This window comes from Charadrius vociferus, unplaced genomic scaffold (genome assembly GCF_000708025.1).
Source record: "Charadrius vociferus isolate BGI_N301 unplaced genomic scaffold, ASM70802v2 scaffold276, whole genome shotgun sequence".
Taxonomy (NCBI): Eukaryota; Metazoa; Chordata; class Aves; order Charadriiformes; family Charadriidae; genus Charadrius; species Charadrius vociferus.
Window position 1 is genome coordinate 2,030,437 of NW_009649075.1, and position 15,939 is coordinate 2,046,375.

Below are 15,939 nucleotides of genomic sequence, written 5' to 3' on the forward strand. Positions count from 1 at the left end.
TGCTCCAGCTCTCTAATTATCTTGGTAACCCTCCAGGGAACTTTATCCTGTACTTCAGTGTTTTGAACTGGGGAAGCAAAACTGGACACATGATTTAAGCAGTGTAGGTATATCATTTTTTATCAGTTGAGAAATAGCTATGCATACTTTTTTGCGCCCAATCTAAGAAGCAGTTCGTTTCGCAAATAATCTGTAGCTCTGTTGAATTTGAAATGGCAAAATGTGTTTTTCCTTATGAATACGTGGATCTGCTTTGATAGCATTTGCCAATGATAAAGGATGGAGAATCACCTATTTTATAGTAATTTTATAATGGTATCTGAGACATTAAGCTTTCCATGGAGCTTTAAGTAGTAAAAATTTGTAATATTCCAGGCACCACTGTGAGCCAGTTGTAAGTAAATTACAGTTAAGTTAGTTTAACGTTACAGTTAATGGCAGCCACTCTGTTTTAAAACTTCTTTTAAATACTGCCTTTTAATTAGTTTTCTCTCAGTTATATTCCTTACATTAAAGATGTGATAACAGAATTATTTATCTGCCGTGTCTATAAAGTAATCCAAATTATGTGTTCTCCGTCCTATAGTTTGGTTTATGGAAATTATTCTGCTGTGCTGGTGTCCTGGGTCTTATTTTTCAGCAGCAATCTTTTCCTAAGGTGGTATTCCGCTGCCTTCAGTTTTCCAAATAGGTGCTTTTCTTTAATGGTGTTTACAGCTTTCATACTCCTTGGAGTTTGTGAATTCTGCAGTTGTAGTCCTTTTAGGAAAAAAAGACATTTTAAGACATTTTTCAGGGCATAATGAGGATATTTAAAAAAAAATAATGTGAGAATGCTATACAATGTATTGATTTTCCTCTTCTGTCATCTCCTTGAGCTCTTGAGTCTCAATCACTAATTGTTAGATCTCATTTTGATCTGAGGTTTCAAGACTTTTTTTTTTTTAAATCTCCTGGAGAGCCTGTAAAATTATGTCCTGTGGTAGAAATTAGTTATCCGCAGTACTTGTTAATTTTCTTTTAAATGGCACAGATGAGAACATACTTTATCAGTCAGATGATTTGCCTGTCGTTCCAGAGTTTTGCAGAAAAAAGACTGATCACATTTGGGAGCTGTTTTTAAAAGATCAGATATTCTTCTATTTTGTTTTTAATCTATTTTTGAGGAAGATATTTCTAGTACTTTGGAGTCGTCGGTTGAAACCTTCATCGATCTTGCTGGGAGCTTAGCCCTTAATTATGATGGGACAACACTTCATCTATGGTGGTTTCATTTGAAGATTACAAAGTTGGGAAAGGAGTGTTTTTAAGTCGCGGAGAGAATCCTGCCTCTCTCTTGAATTTTGTTTCTGTGTGATGTTCCCGTTCTGGGCAGGCATGAGCCGGGCAGTACAGCCCATAGAAGTGTTGCCAGAGGGGTTCCGGTGTAAGTGCACAGATGCTCATAGGCTGTATGTGCATCCTGAAAGGAGCCGTGCTAGCTCCACCTCCACTTCTTCTTCCCAACCTACCTGAGACAGGGGATCGCGGTACAAAATTGTACAAAAAGCCAGTGGATGCAGATTTGGCCAAATTCAAGACAATGCTAATGTTTGCATGGGCTTCGAAACCCTTTGTGGCTTTCTGAAGTCAGGGAATTTGAAAAAAGAAATCCAGTGCTCTTCCTGTTACCGATACATATTATCTTGGTTGATGCATCACATGTGAAATTATTATTAATTTGTTCAAATGGAAAATACTATCATTGTTTTAGATTGAATATTGCCTAAGCTTTTATATTAGCACTTTCATAACCTGTTTTGAAGCCCTCTAAAAACCAAAATTCTGCTTTTCCCGACAGTTTATTTCAGTGCTTCACTGTCCTTAGACTACGAACTATTTCCAAATTTTTTCTCGTTTCAGTCTGAGCTTGTTACCGAGCTCATACAGGAGTGAGTCGAAGGGGAAGCTTGCAGGTTATGTGCCTGGGCGATGCTGGTATGATGTTTGCCCTCGATAATGACACTGTCACTGCATTGTCTAACATCCCTGTACCTCCATGGAACCAGTACCAAGCCAGTGTTCAAAGCCATCCTAGCCCACATTTGTTCTGTTTTATATTGCCCTATTAATTTTTATCCTTTTTGTTTTCTGATTGCTCTTTAATTTGTCATTTTGAGTTCTGATGCTGCAGCACGTAGTTACAGTTGGCTTTTTTACAGCTTCCAGGCTTTTTTCCCCCTTGTGTTTTACTGTGGTTCAGGTACATTTTACCTTTGTGTCTTCATATTTAACACCCCTCAGTGGAATTAAATTTTTATAATCCGAAGATATCACCTGCTCTAATTATTATTGTTAGCCAATTCATGGGTTAATAAACCAAATATGTAATATTAACATTTAATGAATCTCTAGCTTGCAGTTTTGATTTGCAATAATAAAAGTTTTACATATTACGTGCTCTTTTTCCCTCTGAAAACAAAATTTTCCTTAATTCCAATTTACCCTTCCTTGAAGCGTGAAGGAGAAGCAAGTGTGGAAGGCGTTCTTAATCAACTGGTCCTGGAGCATCTACAGTTGGCTCCTCTCCAGTGGGGTGAGTAATGTCAAAATCTATTGATGATCAATTTAGAGGATGTACTGGCCTGTAATTTTTAGCAGCATGAGAATGATAATGTTTTCATTTACTGATAATGTATGATACAGGAGAATTTGCTAGGAATTTTATTTTCCTTTAGATATTTTACTTAGGTGAAGATAAATGTAAAATTGATATCTATTTTATTTTGAGAATCACTGTTCAGTGGTATTAAATATGAAACCTGAGTGCGCACTTTTTCCTGTAATTTGCAATCCTAGTAGTGTTGTATGAGAGGTGGCTGCTACTTAATTTTCCCTTTGCCGGATAGTGTGTGTTTTTAAAGTAATTCCTCTAAAATATTTTCATACGGAACTGTAATATACTTTGTGGTGTATTTCTTATCATGATCTAGACATTTGCATTGCTAACTTGTTAGATACAGAAAAAAGTTGTTACTCTGTGTAGTGAGGAAGAACAATTTCTCTTAATTTTGCATTTAGAATGATGTTCCCATGAAGAAATACTGAATTAATTAATTTTGAAGAGTCATAATAATGTGACTTCTGTCTGAGGTTCTTAACAAGGCTTGTTCAGAGGCTTTGGAACGTGGGATGTTTTATCCCCAACACTTCTCTGTCAGTTATAAGTTTCAGAAAAAGTCCCCAGATCATAAGAAAACCGTTTTCAAAGCTTTTGCTTTTAAAGCAAATTTAAGTCTACCCTCCTTAATTTAATTAATTTTGATGACTTAGAGAGGACCAATTTTAAGCAACAATGATCCATCGCTCTTGTTTGCACTAACTATTAAAACTAAAATGACCCCGAACTCTAGTATTTGTGTACTCTTTTAAATGCTTGTGTTTTTTCCAAGCATGTGCACCATCCTCAACTCATATGTTGAAACTTGTGAGCGCTTTGTTTACAGATGAGAAGATTAATACTGAGAATGGTTTAAAGTTGTTGTAAACATGTCAAACTTTAACCATCTGTCTGAAGTCATGCTTATCTGGCCTCTGTTCTTCAGAGGATTCAAGGATTTGGTGGCACTTGCTTGTATGACTGGCTTTGGCTGTGATTGTTCCTCATCTGTAAAATGAGTGCCTTTGTGTCAGATGTGTGTTGTGAGCTCAAACAAGTCACTGGAGAGTCATCTTAGTTTGGCGGAGTGCCATTGACCTTCAACATGTTTGTAACCTGGGCTCTGTGTTGGGAAATTTTCGCTTGGCACTTTTGCATGGGAGGTAGCCTTAAGGAGGAAAACTTTCTTCTAATATTTTTTTTTCTTCTTTTAATTTTCTTTTCATGCCAAACTTCACTGTTTTCTTAGGAACAGAGACTTTTAGAGTCATAGGATTGAGTCTGGTATTCCTGCCTGAATGGTGATATTCATGGATGCTTTGATGCAGTAGTTGGAAAACATGAACGTAGCACTGATTTACCATCAAATGTGATTGCCTCTCAGGTTGTTAATTTCTCAGGTTGTTGCTTAATTCAGTTAAAGAATCCCAGTTACTTTAGTTTTCAGAATGTATGAACATGAGACAAAACTTTCTAATATTCTCCATCTCATAACTGCAGCATCTTTTGAAGCACAATCTCTTGGCAGATCATGGCCTACATGTTTAGTTTTGCATTAAATAAAATAGGGAAAGGGATATCAAATATGTGGTTTGCCACAACTTCTATATGATATCTCATTTTGGAAAGTTCTGGTGGCAGAAAATACTGGTTTTGCAGAAATCTACTTTATTTTTTTTTGTCTAATATTTTCACAATCTGAAATTAGTGTTGCATATGTTATATTTTTGTATTAACAAAAAAAAATATGTCCATGTAGAAGCTGTAGCTCATTGCGGAGATTACTGAAAAGGACATTTTGATTAAATGCCTGATTTTACTTGAAAACAGAAGCAAAAAATTAAAATTAAAAACAACGGAGAAATTTTAGTTTCTTTTAATTAGCCATAACTTCAAATATTCAGCAGTTAACTCTTTGCTGGTTGGTTTCACAATGTTGTAGCCACGTTGCCTTACCTGCAGTCATCATGAGCAAACCTACTGTGGTCCCTCCAGAAAGCATATCATGGCAATACAGGCTAATTTTGGTTTTATTAATGTGTGGGATGGAGGAGGAATTAAAAGATTGGGTTTTTTAGTTTGGTAGTTGGGAGTAATAAGGAACTGTTGGAATGTCTGGACAATCAAGAGTGTGTGCGCACGCATGCATGTGTTTGTGTGTACACAAGTATTTAGACAATGTGACATATTGTCTTTTGGAGTTTAAATTGTCTTTTGGTGCCTGAATATATTTCCTATTCAACACCTATAAGCATGGTAAAGTGTTATATGTTTCAAATCATCTAAGATGTAAGGCAAGTTCTGTTTTCCCTGTGGTTTTCTTCTTGATATTTTGAAGTAATTGACCTTAACTATCATGTCAGAATCGGGTCTTTTAGTGGTAGTGGTCTGTAGTGAGTACCAATAATGAGATAAACTTATGCAAGCTACCTTAAAAATTCTCTGACTGTTAACATTTCTACAAAAAGAGAACTATAATCTTAATATATATAATTAATAATGCAATAGTCTACAATTTTTTTCCTTGTCCTGCCTCATCCAATATTTTGATGTCATTGATAAGAAGTTATTTTAAAAATACTGTAATATGGTAGTGTCAGATACATTTTTTCTCTTTAACACTGTCGACACAGCCTTACTTTGCTTTGAGTTTGGCTTTTCTATATGTTAAGAATAACTGGCATTTTAATGTGAACCCTGTAATACTAGCCATCATTGTAATATAATCTTTGCATATATTGGCTGAAAATTTTCCCTTAGTGTTATGCAATAAAATTGATTCTGTGATTATTCAAGACTTTTGCTGTATGGATGGTTACATTGAAGGGTTTACTTTATTATAAGTGCTCACACTGAAACATGAATGAATATTTAACATGGTTTTGATTAAAAAAAATGACTGGCTCTTGTTCAAATTTATAAAAGCTGGACTTAAAAATTCCTTTTAAATTTGGCATATTTAATTCATATTAGAGTTAATATTACATTTCTAAAATTATTAAAGCATATTGAAATAATTTTTTATGTAAATTTGACAATCCTGTCTTTTTTTTCATTAAATGCAAGGCAAAGAGTTGAATTAAAAGTTAGTGGCATTGAAGTTTTGGTTTGAGGATAAGAAGTCAGCTCTGAAGGTTGTCAGATAGAGGAAAAAACGTGGCTCTTGGTGAACACTGTTGGTTGTGATTTCATATAATCAAATGACTGGGGAAGGGAAAAGTATTTAAAACATGAGGAATCATAAAGAAGAAAATATGTCAAAGGCTAGAGTAAGACTTCTTAATATGTTGTTAAAATTGATTTTAAGATTTAGGACACCTCTGTAAAATGAAGTTGTCTCTTAGGCAGGTTAGTAAATCACATGTAATTGAAAAACATAATCTTGCTCAACGCCACCAAGTTCAATGTTCTCTAAAATTTATGTCATATTTTCTTTTTACTGCTGGGCAACAAACCAAATGTAGGAATAGCTGTGGTTTTAAGGTGAATATATTAATATCATCAAATCAAGGAAACATAGCCTGCACAGTTTAATGAGGAGAACCAAGACTCTTCAAAGGCGTATGTCGTGCAAGTTCTGGGGTCAGATGTGAAAATGATCAGATGGAGGCATTTGTAGTTGCTGGCTGTGCGATAATTTTTCAAACTTCATTTGATTTATGTTGCTAAGTTTTGCAAGTGAGCAAAATTCTGAGACCGAACACTTACCAGTTTGATGGTACTCTGCTGCATTTCATAGCCAAATTATCATAGCTACAAATGCTATGCAGAAAATGTTGTTATTGAACTTGAAATAGACTGAGTTTGCAATAGACTGGAATAGACTGGAGCCAGGGTATTCCTACATTCAAATGAGAAGTACCTCTTAAGCGAGAGGTTCCCCCCACTTTGCGTGCTGTACACATATTTCACAACAGAAACTTATTTTAAATTCTCCTACATAAAGCAAAATAAAATTAACTTCCTTCACTACCGGCAACCACAAGATAAAGGCATCTTTTCCTGATGGTCCTCCTCTGTGTAAGAGTGAAGATGTATTAGAGAAATTTGATTTAGGAATTTAGAACTGTAGACAAATCTAAATGTGCTAAATGTTTTACTACATTGGGCAAATACCTAGCTTTTCTTTCTCTGTAGAAACTAGCTGAATAACGGAAAAACAATAATTATACATGAACTTTAAAGACTGTATTTGCAGTAATATTCGAAGAACCATACATTGGTAAAACTTCACCACTGGCAAAGTCCAGAAATAGCATTTTGTTGTCATTCATTCTTTTATTTCATTCATTCATTTCCTTCATTCTTCACTTCTTCCTTCATAATAAACGTGAATTTCAAGACAGTTTATAACTTTTAAGTTAATCACGGATACCTTTTCACAACGCAGTACGTTTCATTTGCTAGTGTGGGATCGAAGGGAAAACCAACCATGCTGTTGCCAAATGCTCTCCAGATCGTAATTAAGAAAAGTGACAGTTATTAAACAAAGTCTTAATTGTTTACTTCTAGGTAGAGAATGCTACACATTTTGTTGTGGGTTCACAATAAATTGTGTGTCTACTTGCATCGATATCGTACTCAAAGCCCCAGAATTGAAGGGTGGTTTTAAATTGTTCCTCACAGGTAGTTGGCATCAATAGAAGAGGTAGATTTAAAAGTATTTTGCAGTGTTTTATGTGCATGTGGTTCCTGACAGCTTGTTTGGAAGTTCTGTCTGGTTAAGTTTCACAAAACATCTTATGGAAGTACTACTTTTAAAATAAATTATCTCAATAATTTGTTGTATGTTTTAGAGAACACCAAATCAGAATCAATTTTCGCAGCTTATGTATTTCATGGATCTTAAAATTAATTACTGAAACTACTCACCCATTTTATTTTGCATTTTCCAGTCTGACCTTAGACTATAATTAAATCTTTCTTTCCACAATTCATGTGATTAACTGTTAGGGATTGCAGCAGTGTCAAATCATCGCATGCTGAACACAGAGGAAAATATTTTAAAGTATCTGTCAGTGAGTAGATGAAGAAATGATGTATCTCTCAGCCTGTGTTTTGGATGCTGTCTTGACATCCCGACGTCTTGTTGTGCTCAAGGATCTAGTTAAAAAGAGCCAGATCGTTGTTAACAGTTTTGCTTTAGTCGGGGCAGTCCTACAATATTGCTCTTCCCCCGTATTTGAAATTCCAAGGTTGTCTTGGATGTTTGTTCAAAGAATAGTTTTAATGGGGAACTGTAAGGGAGTGGTTTTGCTTTCTCTTTTAATCAACAAACCCCTCATAGGCCCTCCACAGGAGCATGTGGGTTATAGAAGTATAAGCTTGGAAATACAGAGAGAACAGCAGGGTATATGAAGATCTGCCTTTCAAAATTTTTATGAATGTTATTCTGTTCATTTATCAAACTAAAATATTCTTTAATGATTTCTATTTTAGAATTACAGTAGACTGGCCATTATCATCATTAGAAAGATGAAACCAAGAGCGTTAGCTAGAAAATCTCAAGACTATGCTGTCCATAGGGTAGAGTCCGATTCATAGGAAGACAAAAACTGAGGAGCAATCTGGTGGTAAATGGATTTTACTAGATAACCAACCTTTCTCATTCATTTAGAAAAATCTTCAGGTTTTTCATTTTTATTTTTAAGATGCAAGAGAGGTGGGAACACTTTCATATCTTAACAGCTTGTGTGCACGCTGTTTTGGAGGATATTTTGGCAATGTCAAACAAGCAACATGCTTTAGTTATGGGGAAGTGTTAAGGGACTGGGGTAATACATTGAAAAAATGGACTAACTTGATAAAACTAGGGCATCTGGCACAAGAATAATGTTCTCACATGTCAAAACATGCTATTGTGTGATATGCTTTGAATCAGCTGTTGTTTCTAATTCCTACTGAAGCCTTGGTTACTCTAAACTGAGAGGAAAAACTTGTAGAGAAAGGGTTTCAGACCTAACAGGACCAGTAGTGATTTCAAAGAAAAGATGCTAAGAGTAAAGAGAGCACCTTAAAGTGAAAATAAATTAACAAAACCTCTTACGTTAAGACAGATAATTTGAGACAGGTTGGGTGCAGTGCCAGCGGTTACTTCATCTCAGATTTCTGACAGAACTGGTAGCTGAAGCTGCAGGTTCAGCATTTCTATCAAAGCAGTTACAAGAGACGGGAGGGAAAAGGGAGTAATAAATACTAACAGAGTTGTCTAAGTATTGGTCTAGGACCAATTTCACCAATGTGAATCATTAGTGATTTTTGCTTAGTAAAAAAAGAAAAAAAGAAAGCTTATATAAGGAGGAGGAGTAAACTGATGAAATATGCTGATTGCTCAAAGATAAGCACCACCATCTCTCCAAGAAGAGATCAGGCTCTTATACAGAATCATAGAACGGTTGGGGTTGGAAGGGACCTTCAAAGATCATCTAGTTCAACCCCTGCCATGGACAGGGATATCTAGGACACTAGACCGGGTTGCTCAAAGCCCTGTCCAACCTGACCGTGAACACTTCCAATGACAGGGCGTCCACAGGGCAACTTGTTCCGCTGTCTCACCACCCTCATTGTAAAGAGTTTCTTCCTTATGTGCAATCTAAACCTCCCCCCTTTCAGTGTAAAACCCTTGCCTCTTGTCCTGTCCCTACAGGTCTTGGTCAAAAGTCTCTCTATGTATTTCTTATAATCTCTTGATAATCTCAAAACCCAAAGTACCTTAAATGAAGTGGATGAAATATAGTCTGTTCTGAGAAAAGTAACAGAGAAATATGCTAAAAGTTCAGCTGTCTGAAGCGATTGGAAAGGATTTGATTGTTACTCTGAGCTACCAGTGCAATTCAGCTATGAAGAAAGGTGTATGTGACGTTTGTCCAAGTCTCTAATGAAACCTTCCATGGGAAACTTCTTATAGAAGAACTCACATCAAACAAGAATAGAAAAAAGTAAAGCTTTGGAGGTGATCAAGGTATGCAGACTTATTGTTGGGTTTATTCTATGGAGATACCATGCTGAACAGTTAGATCGGTTGTCAAAAGCTGAGTAAATCTGGCAGGTGAGTTTTCTGTTCACTACTTAGACGTCTAATACAGTTGAGTTGCAGTATCTCCAAGACACGGTTCTTTAATTTAGCAAAATCAAGAGTTGATTGATCTCCAGGAATCCATCAAAGGATCTGGTCTCAAGGAGGGGAGAAAATTTGCTGAAGTAGGGAAACTGTTGGCATAAGAGTATACTGAATAGAAACTGTCTGTTAATAAGTGCAGCCTAGATTTTTTAAAGACTGTTAAGGTTGTCAATGCAGTGTTACAGCAGAAATACTGGAGGAGAGGAAAATACCAAATAATGGTCTTTAATCGGATACAAAAGGAGAAAAAGAAACTGGACATTGTGGTAGCAGGAAAATTAACTCATTCAAGCTTAATTCAGGCACGTGTGCCTAATACATTTTGTTTAGTTGAGTGAGTGACTGTTTGCAATATTTCCTTTACAAAACCATTCTATTTTTAAAGAGAGAAAAAAAAAAAAGCTATACATAGTTTACTTCTTTATAGGAATATTGCTTACGGCATTTCAGTTAAGCCATAACAGGTGATTGAGGAACAGCATAATGATGATAAATGGTTACACCGTTACGCAAGGTACTTAATTTTCTAGGTATTGTTAAAAGTAAATTGAATAATAGATTAATTGAACATCCAAATTAAAAAATGGAAAGCTATCGAAATAATTATGAAAATGGGTTACATGTTCAAAAAGAGGTAGAGGTGTGAAGATAATTGTAAGGAAGAAGATTGAAAAGACTAAAATGCTGTCTTGTAAAGCAGTTGGTGAAAAGTATCACTGAATCTGCAGAGAAGTAGATTTCTGTTACTTTGATGGACACAGAAGATACCATTTGAATAAAAATTTAGAAAAATATGATTCAGCTTGTGGACAATTAAAAAAAGAAAAAAGGAAAAAAGATCAGAAGACGTATGTATGAACAAGAGAGGCAAGAAAGATGCTTTGATCAGGCAGGATTTTAATTACCCAGCAATTAAATGAATTGTACAGTTAAGTGTGTAAAGAATGAGAAATGGAAAATATGCTAATTGTAGTGGAAGAATGTTCTGAATAGCCTATGTAGGACAGGTTCAACGTGTAATTGGTTTCGGGCAGTAAGCGAGAAGGGAGGACTTATTCCAGAATGCTTATGCTGAGCTTTCCTTATCTGGCTTCTGACTTTTTTCAGCTTTTGTTTTATTTCACTTGAAAAAATAACGCATGTGCTTGGAACCGAGTGCTGTGAGTGTTGTAAATGAAAGCAGTCTTTTCACTGACTACATTGTACTTTGGATCCCAGTCTTTTCTAGTAATAAAATGTTTCATTTGACTGGTTTATTATAGCTTCTCGGTATAGTGCAAATGCACTCTGTTGTCGTTTAAAGTTTGTACGTAATCAAGTTAAATGGAAAGTTTTCCTTTTATTTTTCTATTTTACTAAAAGCAAAATTTTCCAAGTATTTTCACGTGTTCTCCCCCCCCTCCCCCCCCGTGTTTTGACTCATCGGTTTAGGCCAACATGACCTACCATCAGTAGGAGTTCTCTGTCAAACAGACGTTTTGAGAGGAGGGGAGTTGGTTTAATTTTCAGTGTTCGTTCTGAAGTAGTCCTTTATTTAATCAAGGAAGCAGAAGTGAATTAACGACTGTAAAGAACATAAATCCATCTCAATAAGCCTTGTAATACTGAAATTAATAGCTTCCAACTGTCAAAACCTCAACAGTATGCGCACAGACCAGAACAGACAGATTTGTATGAGGAAATATAAGCTTTGACTGAAGTCCTCTGTCTTTCATGTTCTCTCCTTTTTAGTGTCTCTCTCTCTTAAAATTGGCAGCACATTGTCTATTTTTTAGCATAAGAGATTTATTTTTTTTTCCATCTTATTTTTCTCCATTTTGTGATTTTTCTTACCCTGTTCCTTCTCCCCATTGTCTCTTTGGTAAAACAATGTCAGAACTCCATTTTAAGTTTGTTTTATTTTGTAGCCCAGACCTTTGCATTAAGCAATCTTTTTTTTTTTTTTTTTAAAGAAAGGTTGTACAGTTTTAGGCGAGAAAGAAGTTAATTTCATTTGATTGACTCAAATCATTAACTGATTTGATTTTACAAAGGAAACTAGTCAACCAGAAAATCTTTCCTGAGCTGTCATTTTGTGTGCTTATTGACACTGTATACTCAGTAGTGAACTTAGACTTTTTATTTTAGTATCTGTTTCCTTATTAAGCAGAAATTCTGGCTCACTTTAATAACATTTCTCATTACGTATGGATACATTAGAAAAAGTTACAGAAAGAGAAGGGTTTTTTTTTTTTTTTTGCATCTTAGGATATAAAAGAGGAGCTAAGCAAATGTGTCTTGTAGGATGGCTTTGTACAAAAGGGCTCTCATCAACAGATACTCGAGTTGTTTTCTGTTACTCATTACGTTTTGTATAGTATTATATGAAGTTGTGGTTCAACAATATCAGACATGTACAGAGCTGTTACAGAACGTCTATATCAAGGCCAGACACAAGAGATTAAATAAGGAAGAATCTTAATTAAAAATGTTAGTAGTATATAGAAAGGGTAAAATGTCTTGGCAGCATCTGGAATTACACGGAGAAATAATTGGTTGCCTCATGTGAAAACTTCAGGAAAGAAAAAAAGGTTGCAGCAGCAATCCTCAATAATTAAAAGAAGTGTTAAGGGGTAATTACATTTCTGTGCTTTGATAAACAGTCAGCTGTCAGTTATCTGAGTGAATGATGGGGCTGAGTTGTTCAAGCTAAAGGAAAAGCCCAGGTATTAGAAGTATTGGAGACCATAAATCAGAAACTTCAGAGCAGAAACAAGTACCACCAGCCCCGAATAGTTCTGGCTGGAAGTTCCAACAGTGTTCCCAGCTGTGGGAACGTTTAGTAAATTTCTTTTAGTAGAATGTGAAGGCTCAGAGCTGGTTTTATGCTGCATCCAAACTCCAAGCTCCCACTGGAGCCCTGCTGAGTCGGGGGATCAGCAGTTCAGATCTGTCAGGGCTTCTTGGCTTGGGCTTTGCCTTCCCTGTACCTCAAACTGGTAGACTGGGTAAAAGTTGACTTTACAGCTATACGTTAGGCCACTTGGATTCAGAGCCCTTGTTTGAAATGAGATAAATTTGGACCTGTTGGAGTGGGTCCAGAGGAGGGCCACCAAGATGATCCGAGGGCTGGAGCACCTCTGCTATGAGGACAGGCTGAGAGAGTTGGGGTTGTTCAGCCTGGAGAAGAGAAGGCTCCAGGGAGACCTTAGAGCCCCTTCCAGTACCTAAAGGGGCTACAGGAAAGCTGGGGAAGGACTTTTTACAATGCCATGTAGTGATAGGACAAAGGGGAATGTCTTCAAACTGGAAAAGGGTAGATTTAGAATAGATATTAGGAAGAAATTATTCCCTTGCAGGGTGGTAATGCACTGGCCCAGGTTGCCCAGAGAAGCTGTGGAAGCTCCATCTCTGGAAGTGTTCAAGGCCAGGTTGGATGGGGCTTTGAGCAACGTGGTCTAAGTGGGAGGTGTCCCAGCCCATGGCAGGGGGGTTGGAACTCAATGATCTTCAAGGTCCCTTCCAACCTAGACCATTCTATAAGTCTATGATATTTGTAGCTCATTCATTCTGCCCAGAAATTTAGGCCCATGTATATGTATAAACCCCCCAAAAGGGGAGCTGACCCCACAGGGATGGGTTTCCACGCTGTGCTGCCTCGTGGGTTCCTTCATAGTGTTTAACTCCCAGTAACTGCAACACCTTTTGCTTTCCTACCACAGTTTTTCCCGTATATTCTTCACTTCCAGAAAGAAAACATGCAGGTTCCTCGCACTAATGAAATTGCCAAACAGTGGTAGTGAAACAAAGAAAATGAAAAATGAGTGAGAAACATAATCTAAGTTTTGAGGTTTGGATGAAAATAAGATCAGTAAATAGCTGTCGGTTGGAGTGAACATCCTGAACTTTGCCTGTTAAAGAGGCAAAATGACCTCTTCTGGTTTCCTAGCGACTATAATTTTGTGTAACTTGCTGGAGCAACCAGTGAGTTTCTGAACATCTGTTCCTAATGAAGGTATTAATCAGCAGTGTGCTCACTATTTGCTATTTATGAACAATTTTTGTTAAACGGGCTGTATTTGAAGGAAATGATTTCTCTTTATGTGTACTTAATAGATAATGATTTGTATTGTCCACGTATTGTTTTAAATTAATCTCATAACATGAAATATACATCTTTATGTTATTTAATTCAGAAGTAGATTGCAGAAGGTGTCTCAATATAATTTTGTTTGGAGAGCGGTTTGTAAACTTATTGAGCTCTGTCTGAGAACCTTGCTGTGAATAGGAATTTCAAGATTAAATTTATTTGTGACTCATTTCCAGCCCTTTTGTTCTCATGTCAATATTGTTCTTTAGTTTAAATAGCTTTTCTCAGTCTCGGATGTTTGCTTTTTTTTCCACTCTCGCTCTTTCTTTTGTGCATTTCGAGACAGCAGTCAGCACTACCTCTCCTGGGCTCCTTGACAGCATAGTGGGGTTTTTTATTGCCCACCCCACAATTATCTCAGTAGCCTCTGTCTGTGTCTGTTGTAAAGGTTTTTTTTCCTCTTAGATCTAGATTACAGGATTAGATCTTTAGTAGGATCATTCCTGACACAGATCCTTAATGATCTCTACCTTAATAAAGTAAATCTGTGCTTTCATTTTCAAGATTATATATTGTCCTGTATCAACCACCAAAATTATAGGGAATATTTAGTATTTCAGTGAACATGATGTAGGCCATTGAAACCATCATTGCCTCTCTCACAAACATTAGTTTGAAGCTGGCAATGATGGAGTAAGTCCAGCTTATTAAACCTTCTGGCTCATTTCAAAGTTTACATATGTCCACTATGAATTTTACTGGCTACAACGCCATGGTTAGCAAGTTGCTGCTGTCTCTCTAGCGTAGCAGGATCTTTAATGTTTAAGGTGGATAATAATGTAGTCTCTCTGAGTAAATGCAAAATAATTAAACCACCATAACTTTCAGAGGTTAGCTTTGGTTATATTTCAGGTTTCAGCTCCTCAACACCATGACATGTAGCAAAGCAGTATCAGGCCTCATTTCTGGCAGAGATTAATGTCATAGTGTGGAGGCGCATCTAGAATATTTCAAAGGGAGTACAGTTTATCCGTTGATGTGAAATTCCTGTGTTATTAGGTTTTTTCATCACTTAAAGTCATTCTTAGCAAACAGTAAGGAAGATGCTCCACATAACTTTGGGAGGCATTTCTCCAAACAACTGGAGTGATGTCATGTTCGCCAGGTCCGTGACATTCCCCTGGCTGTGCTGATGATGTTGCTGCAGAAGGTATTTTCTGAGGAAAAGGGTCCTTCCTGCTGTCACTTGCCCTGATGCTGAGGAAACCATCCATTTGTGGCTGTGAACCCTGCACCAGGTCGCTGTCTGGTGAGAACTGTGTTGACACCTGCAGCTTGATCACTAAATGCTCAAATAGATTTTTTGCTCAACAGATTTTTTTCCCTGTTATCCAGGCCTGTATTCTGAGTGATAAAGTGACATTTGTCCATCCAGGTGACTTGTATTGTCCTTATGGATGGAGAATCAAAGACGTGTTTCTTGTGGTATCCATTAGCGTTGCTAGCTGGAAACCCAGAGGCACAGATGAATTTCAAGTTTAGGTTGGTTTTCATTGCATGATAATTATGGGTTTTGCCACATGCACATGCAAAATCTTGGAAATCAAATGTATGGGGTGTCCATGCCCGGGTGTTGCCTGTGTGAATATGAAAACACATAGGTGTATGATGCTGGAAAAGATGGCAACTTGTGTTTAAGGTGGTCATGGCCTTCCAGTTATGACATACTTCTGGGAAAATCAGAATAGGCATCAGGTCCTGCCAGCAAATGAGAGGGCAGTATGAAAACAAACATGGAAGCTGAAACAGAATGGCATCACCAAGTTTTCAGTGGGAAAGGACTGCCTGTTGTGATGTCCAGCTGAATTAACCAGCAGGGGTAGCAGTGGGGCCATTGCTCCTGCCAGTCAGTCCCAGGGTAGTCTGTGACCGTGTGGGGTATGATGTTTTACAAAATGACAGACCCTGAAAAGGCTGTTTGGGGCTTCTTTCCTTCAGGGTGTATCAGGTGTCCGTGCCCCAGCGCTGGCAGTGGGGCTGTGGGGCGGCCTGTGTGCGGAGGGCTTGGGGCTGCCCCGTGCCGGGCACCGCCAGGCCCAGCCCGGTCCCGCC

General features: G+C 37.2%; 1 protein-coding gene across 1 annotated transcript in view; it reads left to right on the top strand.

Annotated features, from left to right (window-relative positions):
• TRAPPC9 (trafficking protein particle complex 9) overlaps window positions 1-15,939 on the top strand; it is a 527,812-nt gene that overhangs the window by 258,828 nt on the left and 253,045 nt on the right. The window contains exon 20 of the mRNA XM_009888180.1: window positions 2,485-2,575. Within this exon, the coding sequence (XP_009886482.1) occupies window positions 2,485-2,575 (91 nt within the window). The remainder of the gene's footprint in view (window positions 1-2,484; window positions 2,576-15,939) is intronic.